This window comes from Hirundo rustica, chromosome 4, assembly GCF_015227805.2.
Source record: "Hirundo rustica isolate bHirRus1 chromosome 4, bHirRus1.pri.v3, whole genome shotgun sequence".
NCBI classification, from domain to species: domain Eukaryota; kingdom Metazoa; phylum Chordata; class Aves; order Passeriformes; family Hirundinidae; genus Hirundo; species Hirundo rustica.
Genome location: NC_053453.1, coordinates 51,634,382 through 51,649,407, shown reverse-complemented (window position 1 = coordinate 51,649,407; position 15,026 = coordinate 51,634,382). Strand labels below are relative to the sequence as shown.

General features: G+C 34.7%; 1 protein-coding gene across 1 annotated transcript in view; it reads left to right on the top strand.

Annotated features, from left to right (window-relative positions):
* Positions 1–15,026, top strand: part of CFAP54 (cilia and flagella associated protein 54) — a 129,960-nt gene that overhangs the window by 32,738 nt on the left and 82,196 nt on the right. Inside the window, 14 exon segments of the mRNA XM_040062749.1 lie at positions 198–311; positions 407–505; positions 1,034–1,232; positions 2,292–2,366; positions 3,263–3,375; positions 3,491–3,659; positions 4,304–4,389; positions 6,331–6,465; positions 7,479–7,626; positions 9,365–9,420; positions 10,408–10,536; positions 11,756–11,903; positions 12,664–12,741; positions 12,823–12,944. Coding sequence (XP_039918683.1) covers positions 198–311; positions 407–505; positions 1,034–1,232; positions 2,292–2,366; positions 3,263–3,375; positions 3,491–3,659; positions 4,304–4,389; positions 6,331–6,465; positions 7,479–7,626; positions 9,365–9,420; positions 10,408–10,536; positions 11,756–11,903; positions 12,664–12,741; positions 12,823–12,944 — 1,671 coding nt within the window.

Here is a 15,026-nt window from a genome sequence, read left to right as displayed (position 1 = left end):
AAAGCTATTTTGGAAAGGTTTTGTTTCCTATTCAATTGTTCAGGACCTGACTTTCATTGCAGCTCTTTGCAGTTGTATAAATTCAGGAATGATATCTAAAATTAGATATCAATATACAGGATATGAACACTATATATATATATATATATATATATATATATATATATATATATATATATAAAAAATTCTTTGGACAGATGTTTGCTCGCCGTGGATTGATTAAAATTGATGAACTGAAGCAATTAGAAGATACCAGTTCTTCTCTGGAACATACAGAGGCAGAAAAGATTTTTAGAGAGGCCACTCTAAAGGTATCATCCTGCAAGTCATTATAAAAAGAGTAGTTGTGATCTCTGTGAACAGAACACATAACATAGATATTGACTTACTTTTTTCTTTGTGCCAGATGTCAATAATGATTTTCAAGAGAGCAGTATATGAATCCAGAAGAAAGTCAAACAGCTTTCAACATGAGTCAAAAGTTAACCCGAGAAAAGCAGTAAATGTAAGTCTGACATTTCATATAATCCTTCTCTTCCTTTACGATTGTCCTGTGATAAAACCGTGATATAATTCTTCTAAATACACATGGTGCTTTACACAAGCAGAAAGTTTTATATTTTCGATTTCATCATTAACAATTTATTAATTAAACTCAGAGCATGCTTGAAACCAGGAAAGATGTACTAATTATTACTTTAGAAAATTATCAGGAGAGGTCTGCATGGCTTTAAACTACATGGCCTTAATACTCTCCCTCATAATTCCTATTGTACTATTTTTGAAGTAAAATACCATGCAGCAGTGTGTCTGGTTGCTATGAAATGATGAGTCTTCCTTGTGCTGTACTTAGCATGAGGCTTTGCTTTGCCTTTGAAGCATGACATTAATAACGACAATATATTTTACAGTATGTCATTTTCTATTTTGAACATGTACTTACTTTCTGATGGAGAAATGTTTTGAAAAAAATCTTGCTTTATTGCAAGTTGGTTTAGATGTCACGAGGCTTAAATTACCTTTTCTTACTTAGCTGTCATGGCCTCGCACCACTACCGAGCGGCTGCTGGTGGAAATGTTTGATGGTGCTGCAGCTCAGTTCCTTGCCATCCTGGAAGCACTGTCTGATAGTAGCAGGAATCTATTGCCCCCTCATCCTCCTGCTCCTGATGAAATAGAAATTCGTGATGTTACTTCTGAGCTTTTTTCTGCAGGCCTAGAAATCCTCTCAGGTAACAGGTTAAAGAAGCAAGAACCTCCATTTTGTTGGGTTTTTTCCTATGGAAAAAAAAAGAAGTGCTTGAAGGGCACATTAATTAAATAAATTGTATTTAATTTATAACAATAACACCTGTAAAAGCAGGTAGTCGTTCTTATCTTCACATAACAGAAGATAAAAATCTGGGTTGATCTCCATGGATATTATAATAAGTAAAAATCTGCAGCAGTTTATGCACCTAGTTTCTAAGTAAACTGAAGTTCACTTTCTTTGCAGCGGCTTTTACAGTCTTTGCTGTGCCATATATTTATGGCTAGAACAGTGTTGTTGACACACCAATGTTTTCACTACTGCTGAGCAGTTCTGGCCCAGCCTCAAGGCTGTCTCTCCAACCCTTCTCTTCCCAAAGGCTGCTAGGCTGGGGGTGGGCAGGAGGCTGGGAGAAGGCATAGCTGGCACAGCTGACCTGAACTCACCAAACAGCTAATCCACGCCAAAGCCCATCCAGTTCAGTAGCAGCACATGTGGCAAAAGAGAGAGGATGGGGGGATTTCCCAAGCAACTGCTACACATCCTGAAGCCTGGCTTACCAGAAGGTGACGGCATGTCAGCCCACCTATGGGAAATAGTGAATAAATTCCCTTTTCTACTTTGTTTGCAGTCACAGATTTTAATTGGAATTATCCGAACCATGAGCTTTCCATCATATTTTTTCTCCCTGTCCTGTTGTGAGGCATGAGTGAGAGAGCAGCTGGATGGGGGTCAGGAAGCCAAGCAAGGTCAAAATACCATGGTGTTAGATGTATTCTATTTTTTAAAAAAATACATTCAAAGTTAGATGTAAAAACGTGAGAAAAACACTGGACTTGATGGTTGAATTATAGAGGTATTTTGGGTATCTGGACTGGGTATAGAGGTATTTTATCAGTGAAAGAATATGGAAAGACTAAGTACACTTCAGAATGATATTTTTCTTGGTATGATTACTGGCTAATTAGAAAATAAATTGATTATATACAGATTGATTATATAATAGATAATCAATTGATTTTATAAGTTGTCTGTGTTGAAGGTGGAGAGAGCAATGGCACCAATCATTTTGGTATGATTAATCCATCATCTACTCTTCTGCAGTTGATGCTAACAGGTAAGCTAGCTTTGAATTTCAAAGGGTTCTTTTTACCCAGTGATGTAAATGCTCAGTGGGCAGAATTAATTTTCATGTTAGTAATAGTTCTATAAATAAAGGGTCTGCAAAACAGTGTCCTCTTTGAGTGGTTCTGTGAAGGGCCGGGAGCTGGACTTTGATGACTGAACTTGTGGGTCCCTTCCAACACACGACAGTGACTGTGGCATATTGGTAGGACTGCAGAACACTGCTGAATATATTAAGTTATAACACTTGTTGAGAGTTCCAAGGACCAGGAGGTCTATTTTCTGCCTTACTGTGGTCTGCATAAACTTGAAAAGTGAGAAAATAGGCTCCCTATGTGTATATGTGCATTTTCTGACACAGTAATGAGAGATGGTTACCTGTCTTGAATGAAATTGTATGTGTTTCTGTGCAAGTTTTAAACCAAATTTTGTATAGCAAGGGTCTTTATAGGATAATAAGCTCTTCCTGCAACACCAAGGACTAGATCCTTGGTATTCTCTACACAGGTATGTTAATATCAATAATTGTATAGGCTCTTTTGGATGGAAGAGGACACTGTGATATAGTTAAATGGGCATGGTGGTATTTGTTAAAAGTTTGGATTTGATGATCTCGGAGGTCTTTTCAAACCTTTATGATTCTATGGTTGCAGATCCATCATTAAAGCAGTCTGTAAGCATAGACATTACTGTTAAAAGATAAAGCTATTGTTTCTTGTAAAGTTATTAAAACATCCTTCAAGATTATGCTGACTGTTTAAAAATGTGTGGAGATTTATCTTTGTATTTATCAATACCTGAATTATGAAAATAACTTAAATTAAACTTTCAATAAAATTTTGAATACATATATATAAAACAGAGAAAATATTTTTGTCATTACTGCAGGAGAAAAAGGGGTGTCTGGAGATGCTGCTGTGAAATTTGTAAAATTAGCTTTCAGCTATGAAGAGTGGGACGTATTTTATTCTGCTCTTGAATTTGTTGATAATTTTCTTCAGGTAATCTGGATGTGACTGAGATCTTCTTTATTTAGTAGTTTCCTATGAGGGTAAGGAGTATTCAAAAAATATTTTTTAGAGACCAATTTTTATGGTTTTTTTCCCTCTCAATTAGACTCAAGATGACCCAACATGGAAGAAAGCTGAAATAGAACTCAAACTTCTTACACTGATGCAGGCTTTAGCATTCCCAGGAAAATTTGACCGTAGTTTTTCTTTTAGTGATGATAATAGCAAAGAAGCCAGCGCACCTCAGGGTTCTGAAAGGACACAGACAATTAGAAGTGAGTGTTGTGCAGTTATAGTTGTGTTTGAATTTTAAATACTTTTGCAGCAAGAGGTTTCGTTGATTATTTAAAAACGGTATAATATAGTTCATGCAGTAGTCTATGACAAAAAGTAGGAGTTAGAGAAATTGCCACCTATTTTTTCCAGTTTTCATTTGTCAAAATATGACTTTATACGATTTCCATTAATTGGGCAATGCATGATATATTAAACATGTGTCAAGTTATAAGCAAAAATGCAAAATGATTGAATGTTTTCAGGCAAGTTTTCAGGGAAAAAGTGAAACATCTCTGAGGGTTTTTTTTTTGTCTGTTCTTATACTTGAGGCAAAATTTCTTTACAAAGAAGCAAGAGAAACTTGTTAGAGCAACTGCAGTTTAATTCTATGACAATCAAAACCTTAATATATCTTGAAAACTTTCTGTTTCCTAAATATAGAAATGCTCACTTTTCACAGAAGTGAATAAACTTGGAAGTATCTGTCCCACTCTGAATTTACTGTTTCTTATACCATGTTATGTGCTGGCTTATATTACTAATTCTGTTGAGTCAGATATTTTCAAACTTAGGTTTTAAATTAGATATAATGTCTTGCCTTTCCTTTCCCCCCCTTTTTTTTAAAAAAAAAAATTGAATGTAGAGGAATCATTAAAACCTGAAGATCCTTTTCATGATCTTAAGATTTTGGCAACAACAGTGTCTTCCTGTGTCTCCACATCTGAGCAGGTAATAACAGAATCTCTCATTTCTTCTCAATGTATCACTTAATCTGTGATGAAGGCATATAGTTGAAGATCAAAGGAATCAGTTGCATGACTACCAAACTGCAAGAATATAAAAAGTGAAAAAATGTATTTATGAATGTTATCAGTTTGTGATTTAAAAATGGTTTATTTTTTTAAAAATGCTCTGTAATCAGTTACTTTAAAACTGTTTATTAGATATTAATGCTATTTGGAAGACCATAGAGCTGATCGCATGTTTCAGCTAATCAAGCAGAGATCAAGTTTCTTTACATATGTTGGATTTAGGTGAGCAAATATGCTCAGCTGTGGAAAACACTTCTGCAATATTTATAGAAATGGAGGCAGTTACCCTAAGGAATGATAATGCCTTTTTAACAGCACTATGTCTCCAATTTAAGATAAATTCTCACTGCAAAAAACTGAAACAAGCAGCAGCAACGACAAGACCAATGAGAGTGGGACTCTGTGCTGAAGTCTCCACTGTGGAATTAATCCCATTATGTATCTGATTTATTCCCAGAGTAACGACTTTTACTTGCTCAAATTGAGATTTCCCCTAAATGTGCTACTGAGAGGGGAAGATAGTTTTTGATCCAAAAGACTAATAAAAATTTTTCCTTAGAAAAAATCCTGTTATGGTAACATGGCATATATTTTAACTGCAAAATTTATTTTTGATATAATTTGAACATTGTCACAATTTGGATGTAACTGGAACACACACATTTTTAGCTTTGGTATAGTATATTTAGTCAAAGTATCTTGCCTGTGAGGTACTCTGCAGGTACCTTTAGACAGCATGATTTGTCAATTTTTAATGTGACCTCTGTATGGAGGCAGTTACCTGGATTTAAACTCTGCTGGTTTTTCTACACTTTCCTGCAAATCTTCTTGATCTTCTGTCCAGAGAAGAAAGACAAATTTGCCCCCAATTAACAGAGCATTCACTGATGGTGAGTTCACATGATATACAGCTGAGGCAATCTAGCAGCTTTCTGCCACCAAACCAGTAGCCAAAATTTTTTGATTTATGTTTTTTCCATTTTTTTCTCCCCCCCAGTTTCATTATCAATATCCCATAAACCTTATGCTCAAACATATATGAGAGTATAGATAGTGTGGATATATCAGGTTTCACTGCACCTGAGATACTAGTTCAACTCTGCTATAACTGGTGATAAAGATGAGTACTGATCCTTACTCACTGTTCAGAATGTGTTTAACACATAAATGGATGCTACTGCCTTTTAAAACGTGTTAATTAGGAGGATAACTGACTTTAATTTGCTAATTATTCTCTTTGCAAGATGCAGATAGAGTTTAACATTTCTTCCACTTGTTAGGTATTTCAGTCCACGGTTTTTTCTAGTTGTTTGTTTTTCACTGCTTCATCATCTGAGATGCACCAACAGTCCATGGAACTACTCTGTCAGGCAAAATGAAACTATTAATTTAGATTTTCTTCTGCAAATATTTAAATACTTTTATTAAAGTACAGTTTCTCCAGAACCTATTGATTTCAGTGTTATAGTTAATTTGCTCTCTCATGTAATTTTCACCTCACTGATTTCTTTGTCTGTGTTACTTTCAAGAGCTAGTCAATTAAAAACAAAACAAAACAAAACAAAACAAAACAAAAAAAAAAAAAGAGAGAAATAAACTCCCCAAACCTCTAAACCCACTTATATTGTTGAGAGAAGAAAAGCTTGGGTGATCTACCAGAAATTATTTTTAAAAAGTATTTCTAAAACTTTCAAAATGTTGTCATCCCTTATAAGAAAGTGACATATTTTATTTACTTGTGTTGAAAAATGTTGAGACTGTTTATACGCTGGGTTATTTATTACTAGGTTGTTATTATTATATAATGTGTGTTTATATGCTTACCAATTTCCACAGTTATATTGTTCTTTCTTTCCAGAATGTCCATCCTGACAAAGAAATACTTGTTGATGTAGTAATGTGTTTGTGGCAGAAGTGTAAAACGGAACTTCAGCAAATCCGAATGAGTGGAAGTGATTGCTTAGAATATATCCACACACATCAAGCTTATCAAGTACTCCTTCAGTATAATGTATTTCTCTTAATGTGAATGTTGTCATTTAAAGGCAGTGAAATACTGGTATCCAATCTAAGCATCTTTTCTTATGGTAAAATGCAGATAAATCTTCTTCAAAAACATGAATTATATATACGCTTTGAACGCCCTGTGCTCATGTATGCCAGTAGCAAAATATTCTCTTAGTCTTTTTGCAGTAAAGTAACCCACTGTCTGTCAGTGGGTCATGGTGGTAAGAAGCTAAATTAATGAAAGCATTTGGGCAGGATGTAAGAAGAAGAATTTGAGATGTTATGGCAGAAAATATCAATGTATTTCAAGAAAACTCCCTAGGTCAGTTGAACAAAGTGGTAAAAACCTTACAATTTAAGACAAGGGAGATGGAAGTCAATAGTTGAATATTATTCAGCCCACTGGATAGAGTCACAGCCTTACCTTGAATTTGTCCTGTGGCTGAGAGGCTCTTGGTGAGATGGGCTCTCTGGGCTGCCAGCTGGTGCTAATCAACTAGTTTCTGAAGGAGTTAATTTTGTGGCCCTATATAGTAAAATTGTTCAGAGGTTCCCCAGAAAGCAGGGTATGTTTTTTTTCCTCTGTGTGTACAACAGTAGCATTTGGGTCTCTTTTATTCTGAGTTTAAGTGGAAAGGTATGACCAAATCTACTGGAAGGCTTACTGCACTAGAGCAAGGTATAAAAGTTATGTATATAGAACATTCATAAAACTTTCCAAAAGGAATGGCAGGAATAATAATGTTCTTAAAAAAAAAAAAAAAAAAAGTCTGCTGTCTGAAGAAACAGGGGCTATGGAGCAGTGTAAATTCATCATCTTAGTCTGGTGACATTTAAAAAAAGAAGCCAGATCCAGGAAAGGAGTTATGTGCATGCTTGTGAATATTTTTAAACAATTTTGAATTCAAAACCCTATCTACCTCTGTAATACATAAATGTCTTCCAAAAATTTGATTTATCTCTGTCTTGATTATTTTTCTCCTGTTTCCTCATTTTTAGTGGGTTCATATACTCTGGATAATGAATGAAATTATTGAGAAGAGCAACATAGCAGACACTAATGTAATGTTTGCAGAGATAACCTTATGTCTAGCTGCAATACTGGAAAATGTAGCTGATTCTACAAGACAATCTAAGGAAAAAGAGGGTAAAGCTTTCAAGAAAAATTGAGCTTTCTTTCAAGAATTACTTTTAAGATTGGAACTTTTCTGAGCTGAAAAATGACTAACATATATTCAAAAATATTGTAAAGAGATTGTTGACAGTAGGACAGTGTTTTTCACACAAAATTTCACCCATTATTGGAACAAATGAAACCTGTTTTTCAAAGGATTTGTGATTTCTTTCCTTACATTTCCAGTTCTACTGAAGTAACCCCATTTTGAATTACATCTCTTATTACTCACTCTCCTCACAGGTCTTCTACATGTCTCTTAGCCCTTTCAAGAGTACCCTCAGATCATTGCTATGTTCTCTGAATGTGGACTAGGCAAAAGGCAGTATGTGCTGTGGCTCATTTGGAGCCTTCAAATGCTGGTTGATTAGTTGCAGGGCAAACAAAAGGGGAAAATATTGAGGTCATACTGAAGCTTTTACATTTTTTGGGTCATCAGTTTGGTTTTCTTCTCTACATATTCTTGATCTTTATATAGTAATTCAATTGTTTTTGAAGTTGAACTTGGCTGACATTATTGGGATATGCTATCACAATCACACTAAACAAATTTCCTTTCAAAACCTGACTAGTGCTGTAAAATATGAATATTTAGACATACTTTAAAAGCTCTCTGTTGTATATTTGGACTATGAATCATAATTTTCATAAATGTCCTACAGTAACTAGACAGTAAGTGTTAAGGAGCTTATTAGACCATATCTAGGGAAAAAAAAAAGAAATTATGATAGTTTTGCACTTTTGGAAATAAAAAAACTATTTGCTTTTAAGATATAGTAGGTGTTGTTTGTGGTGGTGTTATGAAAATCATAATGTTCTCAAGGAACCTAAATGAGTTCTCATTGTAGTACCCCTTCTTTTTCATCCAGTTTAAATATGACTTTTTTGAGGAAAAAAAAGCTGAATAGATAGGAGCCATTGGTCAAAACAGGTTGACAGTCAAGCACATGCTGGTGCTGAAAAGAACCTATTTACTGAATGAATACTGAGTGAATACAAATTTTCTTTTTTATGACAAGGAGACAATTAACAAGAAAAAACAAGCATGCAGAAGTGGCACAAGGAGTGACTGGAAGGCTGTTCCTCTGAAAGGGCAAAAAAAAAATTTATTTCAGCAAAGAAATGAAATTAGAGGGTTTATCAAAGAACTAAAAAATTGTTTTCTCTTGTTTTGAAGAGGGAAACATAAGTTTGGATGCATTCTTCATAAATGAAAGTAATTTAAAAATTCAAAGCAAACTTTAAAAGGGTGATAATACTGCTTCAAGAAATATTAAAATGAAATAGTATCTATCATAATAATATTACCTATTCTTAAAAATTCTTCTATAAGTGAAATTAACTGTGAATTAGGTAATAATAGGTTTGAATTGATTTCAAAATGGAGAATTGATATGAATGCTACAGAAATAGGAGGAAATGAGTCCTAGTTTCATTAGCTTGGAAATGACGTGGCTATGAAATACATGGTACCTTTAAAATACAACATTATTGGCTAATAATATCCTGTATTAGTACAACTGTACATGCATTGCTGTGTGTCTAGGCCCTGGAAAGCTCTTCAAGAAACAGTATCATTACCTCTCACAGTCAAACACTGAAGAAGAGAATTATTGCCAGACTCCAAAATTAGTAGTAGAGTTGATCAAGTGGTACTAAAATGTTCTGTATTTATTTGATTCTCACTTCTGCTTTTTTTCCTATAAAAAAGGAGGAAGTGCTTCTCTTTTGCAAGACGAAACCTTTGATATGCCTGAAATACTGATGGTAACGTCCAATTTATCTTCATTAATACATTGATTTTGAATAGAATACTTCTGCTTGAAGCTTTTCATACGATTTTGTATTTAGTTTTACAAAGATGAAACATTTCATGCGATCCTACTAGTGCAGAGGAAAAAAACTAGGATATTTTTTCAAATGAAATAAAATTTGAAAATTTTCCCTGAGTCTTTTTTATCAATCTTTTTTTCTGGAAGAGATTGTATTTGAAAGTTTTTTTTTACAGCATGAGCATAGTGATTGCCACTGCATACCTTCTTTTTATACCAATCTGTAGTGCTAGCATTAAATGGTGTAATGGCATGTTTTATTAAGATGGTAGGAATTTTAGTCCTTGCTTAATTTAGGAAAATATTTTGTATTGTGTTTTTGCTTCCTTCTTTTTACAAGGATCATGTGGAATAGATGAAACATTTGTTCATCACTTTGAAGAATTGACCAATCAATTGACTTACTAAACCATGTTAAGAATGAATGATATGAGTTAGCCTGAGGATTCAGGAGTGCTGTCAGTCATATGTCTTAATGCTTACACATATGTACAAGATTTAGTTCAGTGACAGTCTACTTAAAGGTGGTGTTTTGTGAAAAAATGGTTTTCTTAGTAGTGTTTAATGAAATATTGAAAAACTGAAAATACTATGTTTTCAATAAGTTTGGTTTCATTCTGCTATAAGCTAACTCTGAGTAATTTTTTTTTTTTTGAGCTGAAGGAAAATCAGTCCTACTTGAAATTTAAAACATTGATATTAGTATATTAAAATATTATATATACATTATATATTAGTATATTAGTATATTAGTATATTGGTATATTAGTATGAGGAACAGTGCCTATGTAAAGGTTATCTGACAGTTTAAACTTCAACAGCTAAAAAGAAGAGCACATTACTTTTGATAGTCTATTATCTATAAAAATTATCGTTGTTTATGTCATCTAAGGAAATGTGTTTATATGGGCTTTCATTTCAGAAAACACCTACAGAACAATTACAAATTGCTTATGAAATTCTTGAAAAAGCAATTAATGACATGAACACATCTCGGGTAATGACCCTTTTACCAGATGGAAAGTCGATATTTGACAACTGCTGTACAAAGGTATCGTTTACAAAAAGCTACTCTGCAACAAAATCTATCAGTAATATATTGTATTTTGAAGATGCAAACCTCATATTTTCTTCATACTTAAAAATATTAGCACTATCAAATACACCTCATCTTCCTGGCTCATATAAGAAGAGAATAGAAAAAATATACCTCTGTGTATTAGTGTTGTGGTTTAACTCCAGCTGGCAGCTGAGCCCCGCACAGCTGCTCACCCTGTCACTCACAGTGTCCTGGGGGAAAGGTAAAAGCCAGAAAACTTGTGGGTTGAGATAAGGACAGTTTAATGGGGAAAGCAACAGCTGTGCACACAGACAAAGCAAAGCAAGGAATTCACCACTTCCCACGGGCAGGCAGGTGTTCAGCCAGCTCCAGGAGTCCCATCACATGTAGCATGGGTGACTTGGGAAGACAAATGCTCGAACATCTGCCCCTTCCTCCTTTCCTGAAGTTTATGTACTGACTCTGATATGGTATGGGCTATAATATCCCTTTGGTCAGTGGGATTACCTGCCCTGGTGGTGCCTCCTCCCACCTTCTTATGCCTCCTAAGCCTCCTCTCTGGTGGGGCGGTGTGAGAAGCAGTGCTGTCACAGCCTTGATGCTGTGTGAGCACTGCTTATCAGTAATGAAGACATCCCTGACATTATCAACACTATTTCCACGACACATCCAAACCACTGGTCCATACCAGCTACCATGAAGAAAACTAACTCTGCCTGAGCTAAATCCAGCACAATTTGAAAGAGCATTTTTCTCTTTCAATAATAAACTATTAACTTCTTTAGGCTTTCCTTAACATCTTCTTTTTAAATAATTATAATATATAGATTTCTTATGTAAAACAAGAGAAAAAATCCTGTTCATATTTATTGCTTGCAACTGTTTATTATTAAAATCAATTTTTGTTCTTGATGCAAGTTCAGATTTTCTAAATATTTTCATTCTATATCAGTATGATATTTGTTTTGTGGATTGGTAACACAGTAAAAGAATTTTTGCAGTTTTGTCTGGTTCTCTTTGTCCATTATCTATGGTATCTCTGTCTGGTCACTCTCCTTCTTTCCATGCTTTCTTGATTGACTGCATATTACATAAATATGACAAATTTCAGTGTTTGTCAGTTTACTGAAATAATATCAATAGCAAGAAAAATGCAGAAAGTTAAGTAGTGAAAGTTTTATTTGCTTAATTGACACTTCCTATTTATTAGGTGGACTCTAATGATCAGAATTTGAATTCTGTTTTGGGATGTGGTGATGATAAAACAAGAACAGATAATGGTTTTGTAATAGATTTACACTTGGAGCTTATCCAGGCTCAACATCGAGTAGCTGTAAAACTTCTTAAAATTACACAAGGTAGGTTTCAGTAAAGTTAAATAATCTTCGTAACTTGATTAGCATCTTTTTGTTAATATATTCTGTACTACAAAGAAATAAAGGAGTATCTGCTTTCTGGAGAAGAGCTGATGTTGGGCAGTTTATATGCCACATATAGACCGAAATAATGTACTGAATTGCAGAATTTAGATTTCCATGATACTAGTCTCCAACCTCTACTCAACCAGTGGGAGTTAAACTTTGCTGCAACTAATGGATTGCATTCCTAGACAGTTGATTGTTGTATTTTAGTTATAATATTAACTTTTACAATGCCACTAAAGAAAAACTGGGGGGATGTTCTGCAATTTTTTTTCTGTAATGCTAATGTTTTCTCTAGAGAATGTCTTGAATATTTTATTTAGTGCACTTGGTAATTTGAACTTCTACTCCTGTGAAGCTGTCTCAAGACTCAGCTTGTTCTCTCATTCTTAGTGTTGTTTTGGTCTTTTTAAATTAAAACCTACTCTTACTTTGACACTGCAGAGCTACATTGTGCCCTGCTCCCTATGATCAAACAAAACGTCTCTTCTTCTGTGGTGTTAATATAACTACTAAAGACGTTAGGCAGCAGGGTGGAACATTTTTAGTAGCATGATCTGTACAAGAATTTCTGCTTGAGCCAAAGAAAAGAATGTGAAATGGAGCAGAGCTTTACTATAAAACTACGTATTAACCTCTCACTTAATTTTTTTGCAATACCACTATCAAAATAACTCAGTATTACCTTCCCACACAGGTGCTCGACTTGTTAACAGAAGTCTTAAATCTAGTAGGTCTCATGAGAAGGATATTGAAGATTTCCAATATTTATCAGGTAAGACATTACTTAAGATTTTAGAAGTATAATAAATTACTGCCGTTGTTTTATAAATGTCTTAAAACATCTGTTTTATAGAGGAACTTATAATGAAAAAAATTAAAAGGAATAAGCTATCCAGAGCAATATTTTTGATGCAAAAGGCTGCACAGAAGTTTCCTGAAGAGTTAACTACTGCTTCCCAAAGGCAGCTACTGGAGGTAATAAGAAAAACTTTATGATAGAAATTCTTTTCCATTAGCACAGTTTTTCATGTTCTGCGTAATTAAGACACGTAATACTACTTCTTATAAAAACAAGGAAAATGGTAGGAACTTAAGGGTGATCATGTGTTTTTAACTTGTATTGTCAAATTTTTTCCTGAGAAGTTTCAAAGAATAAAGTGACCTTAAAACAAGGAAAGAGCACGTCCCCAAATTTTGTGCACGCATGCAAATTTCAGGAAACCTGAGAGAATGTAAGATCTTTCCTTCTACACTTTATCTCCTGGACTTTGTAGTTAAGAACCTATACCTTGCCAAAATGTCATTCAGGTTACCTTACTGTAACCTTCAAGGTTGTTGTATATCCAAGATCTCCAAGTCTACTTAGAATACTTTTGCTAGTGATGATGACATGGACTTTATTTCACTCTTTCTAAAAAAACCAGTTCAGATATTGGGATTTTGGAATCTATTGGAGCTAAAAGCAGAGTCTTCCTGGGTTCATTTCAGTTTCTTGAAATCACTGAGAGTATTTCCACTGATCTTTGTGTCAGCATCTGTCTAGGAAAATTGACTGCTCATCAACAGGGCTTGATATTTCTTTATAGCCTGTACAACAGATAACAGAATCTGCAATTTTCACTATATAATATATAAAAGAGTATTTTAAACAAGAAGTTACTAGAAATTGTTTTTAAGTGACACAAATTTGGAAGCATGATAAGTAATACACATATTTATTACATCAAAAGAATGCAAAAACTGGATCTGATAATGCATACATTAAAAATGTCTCTCATACATTTGTAAAATATATGCTATTTATGAATATCATATCAGATGTCGTGATATAGTATGAAAGTTGTAACTCTAGTCACCAGTGAAGACTTACAAGCAACTCCCAAGAGTTATCCCAAACAAACATTTCCCAAGCTCTTACACTGACCTTCACTACATTTTCCTTCTGTGCACCAAGAAAGACGTGGGTAAAAAAATATAATATATTGTAGATATTGCTTCGCTGCAGACTCCAGGACGGTGTGGATGAATGTAGATGAGAGATCTCTGAAGTTGGGTTTTAGAAGATGAGGTTTATTGTAAAGGATGTGAGGCGTTGCTTAGATTTGCCAGGCGCAACTCGTGGCAAGGCCTAGGGAGTGGGGGAAGGGAGAGGTATGGAGTGGGGGAAGGGAGATGTAGGGAGAGGAAATTCCAAGAGGAAAATCCTCGGGGAAGGGTGCCAGGCAAAGAGGGAGAGGGGAAAGAGAGACCAACCCACTCTCGCAGCCCCCTGATAAGGGGGCTTTAAGGTGGGCTGGAACAAGACTTGGGCCAATGGGGTTACAGATACCTGATACTTCAGGAGAGGATTACAGATGTGGGATGAACCATTGAGACAAAACATCCCATTTGACCTTTGGACCTATCTGTAGGCAACCTTCAGCTGGTCATATAACTGTTTTCCCACACATCCAGTAGCTAGGACATCTCAGACATCAAAACTTGCTTTCAATTCTATCCCACCTATAGGTTTCACATTCTCAGAATCCAAGCAGTCATATTTATAAGGCTTTCTAGCTTCATCCTCCCCAACAATATATCTGCAGGTAGTTGCCAGAAAATTTCAGAATTCATATTGTCGGGACAAACTTAGCATGATCTCTTTTGATACTTGTTTTATGATGAAATATTTAATTATATGCTCAATTAATTTTCCTGCTTGAGGTGAATGGCACTCACTTAAGAAACAGCAAATCCATACTTCTATTTTCATGCTTTTGCCTTTTTTTATGGTAGAGTTTTACATAGAATTACTTGCATCTTCTCGTCTTTTCTCCTGTAATCAGCACAATATGCTACAAATCTGTTTTTATTATGTAGCAAAATAGGAAGCAGTTTCTTTTATTTTGAGAAGCATACAGATAACCATTTCTCATGCAGTAAAAACCTGAGTAGATATGGAAGCTTCTGAGTCATATATGTTTACTCAATTACATCAAACCGCTTAATGAGATGCTGTGCATTTCTATTGTTTCGCAGTTGTTTAATTTTTTCTTCCTGTTCTATATGTCTAGTTGG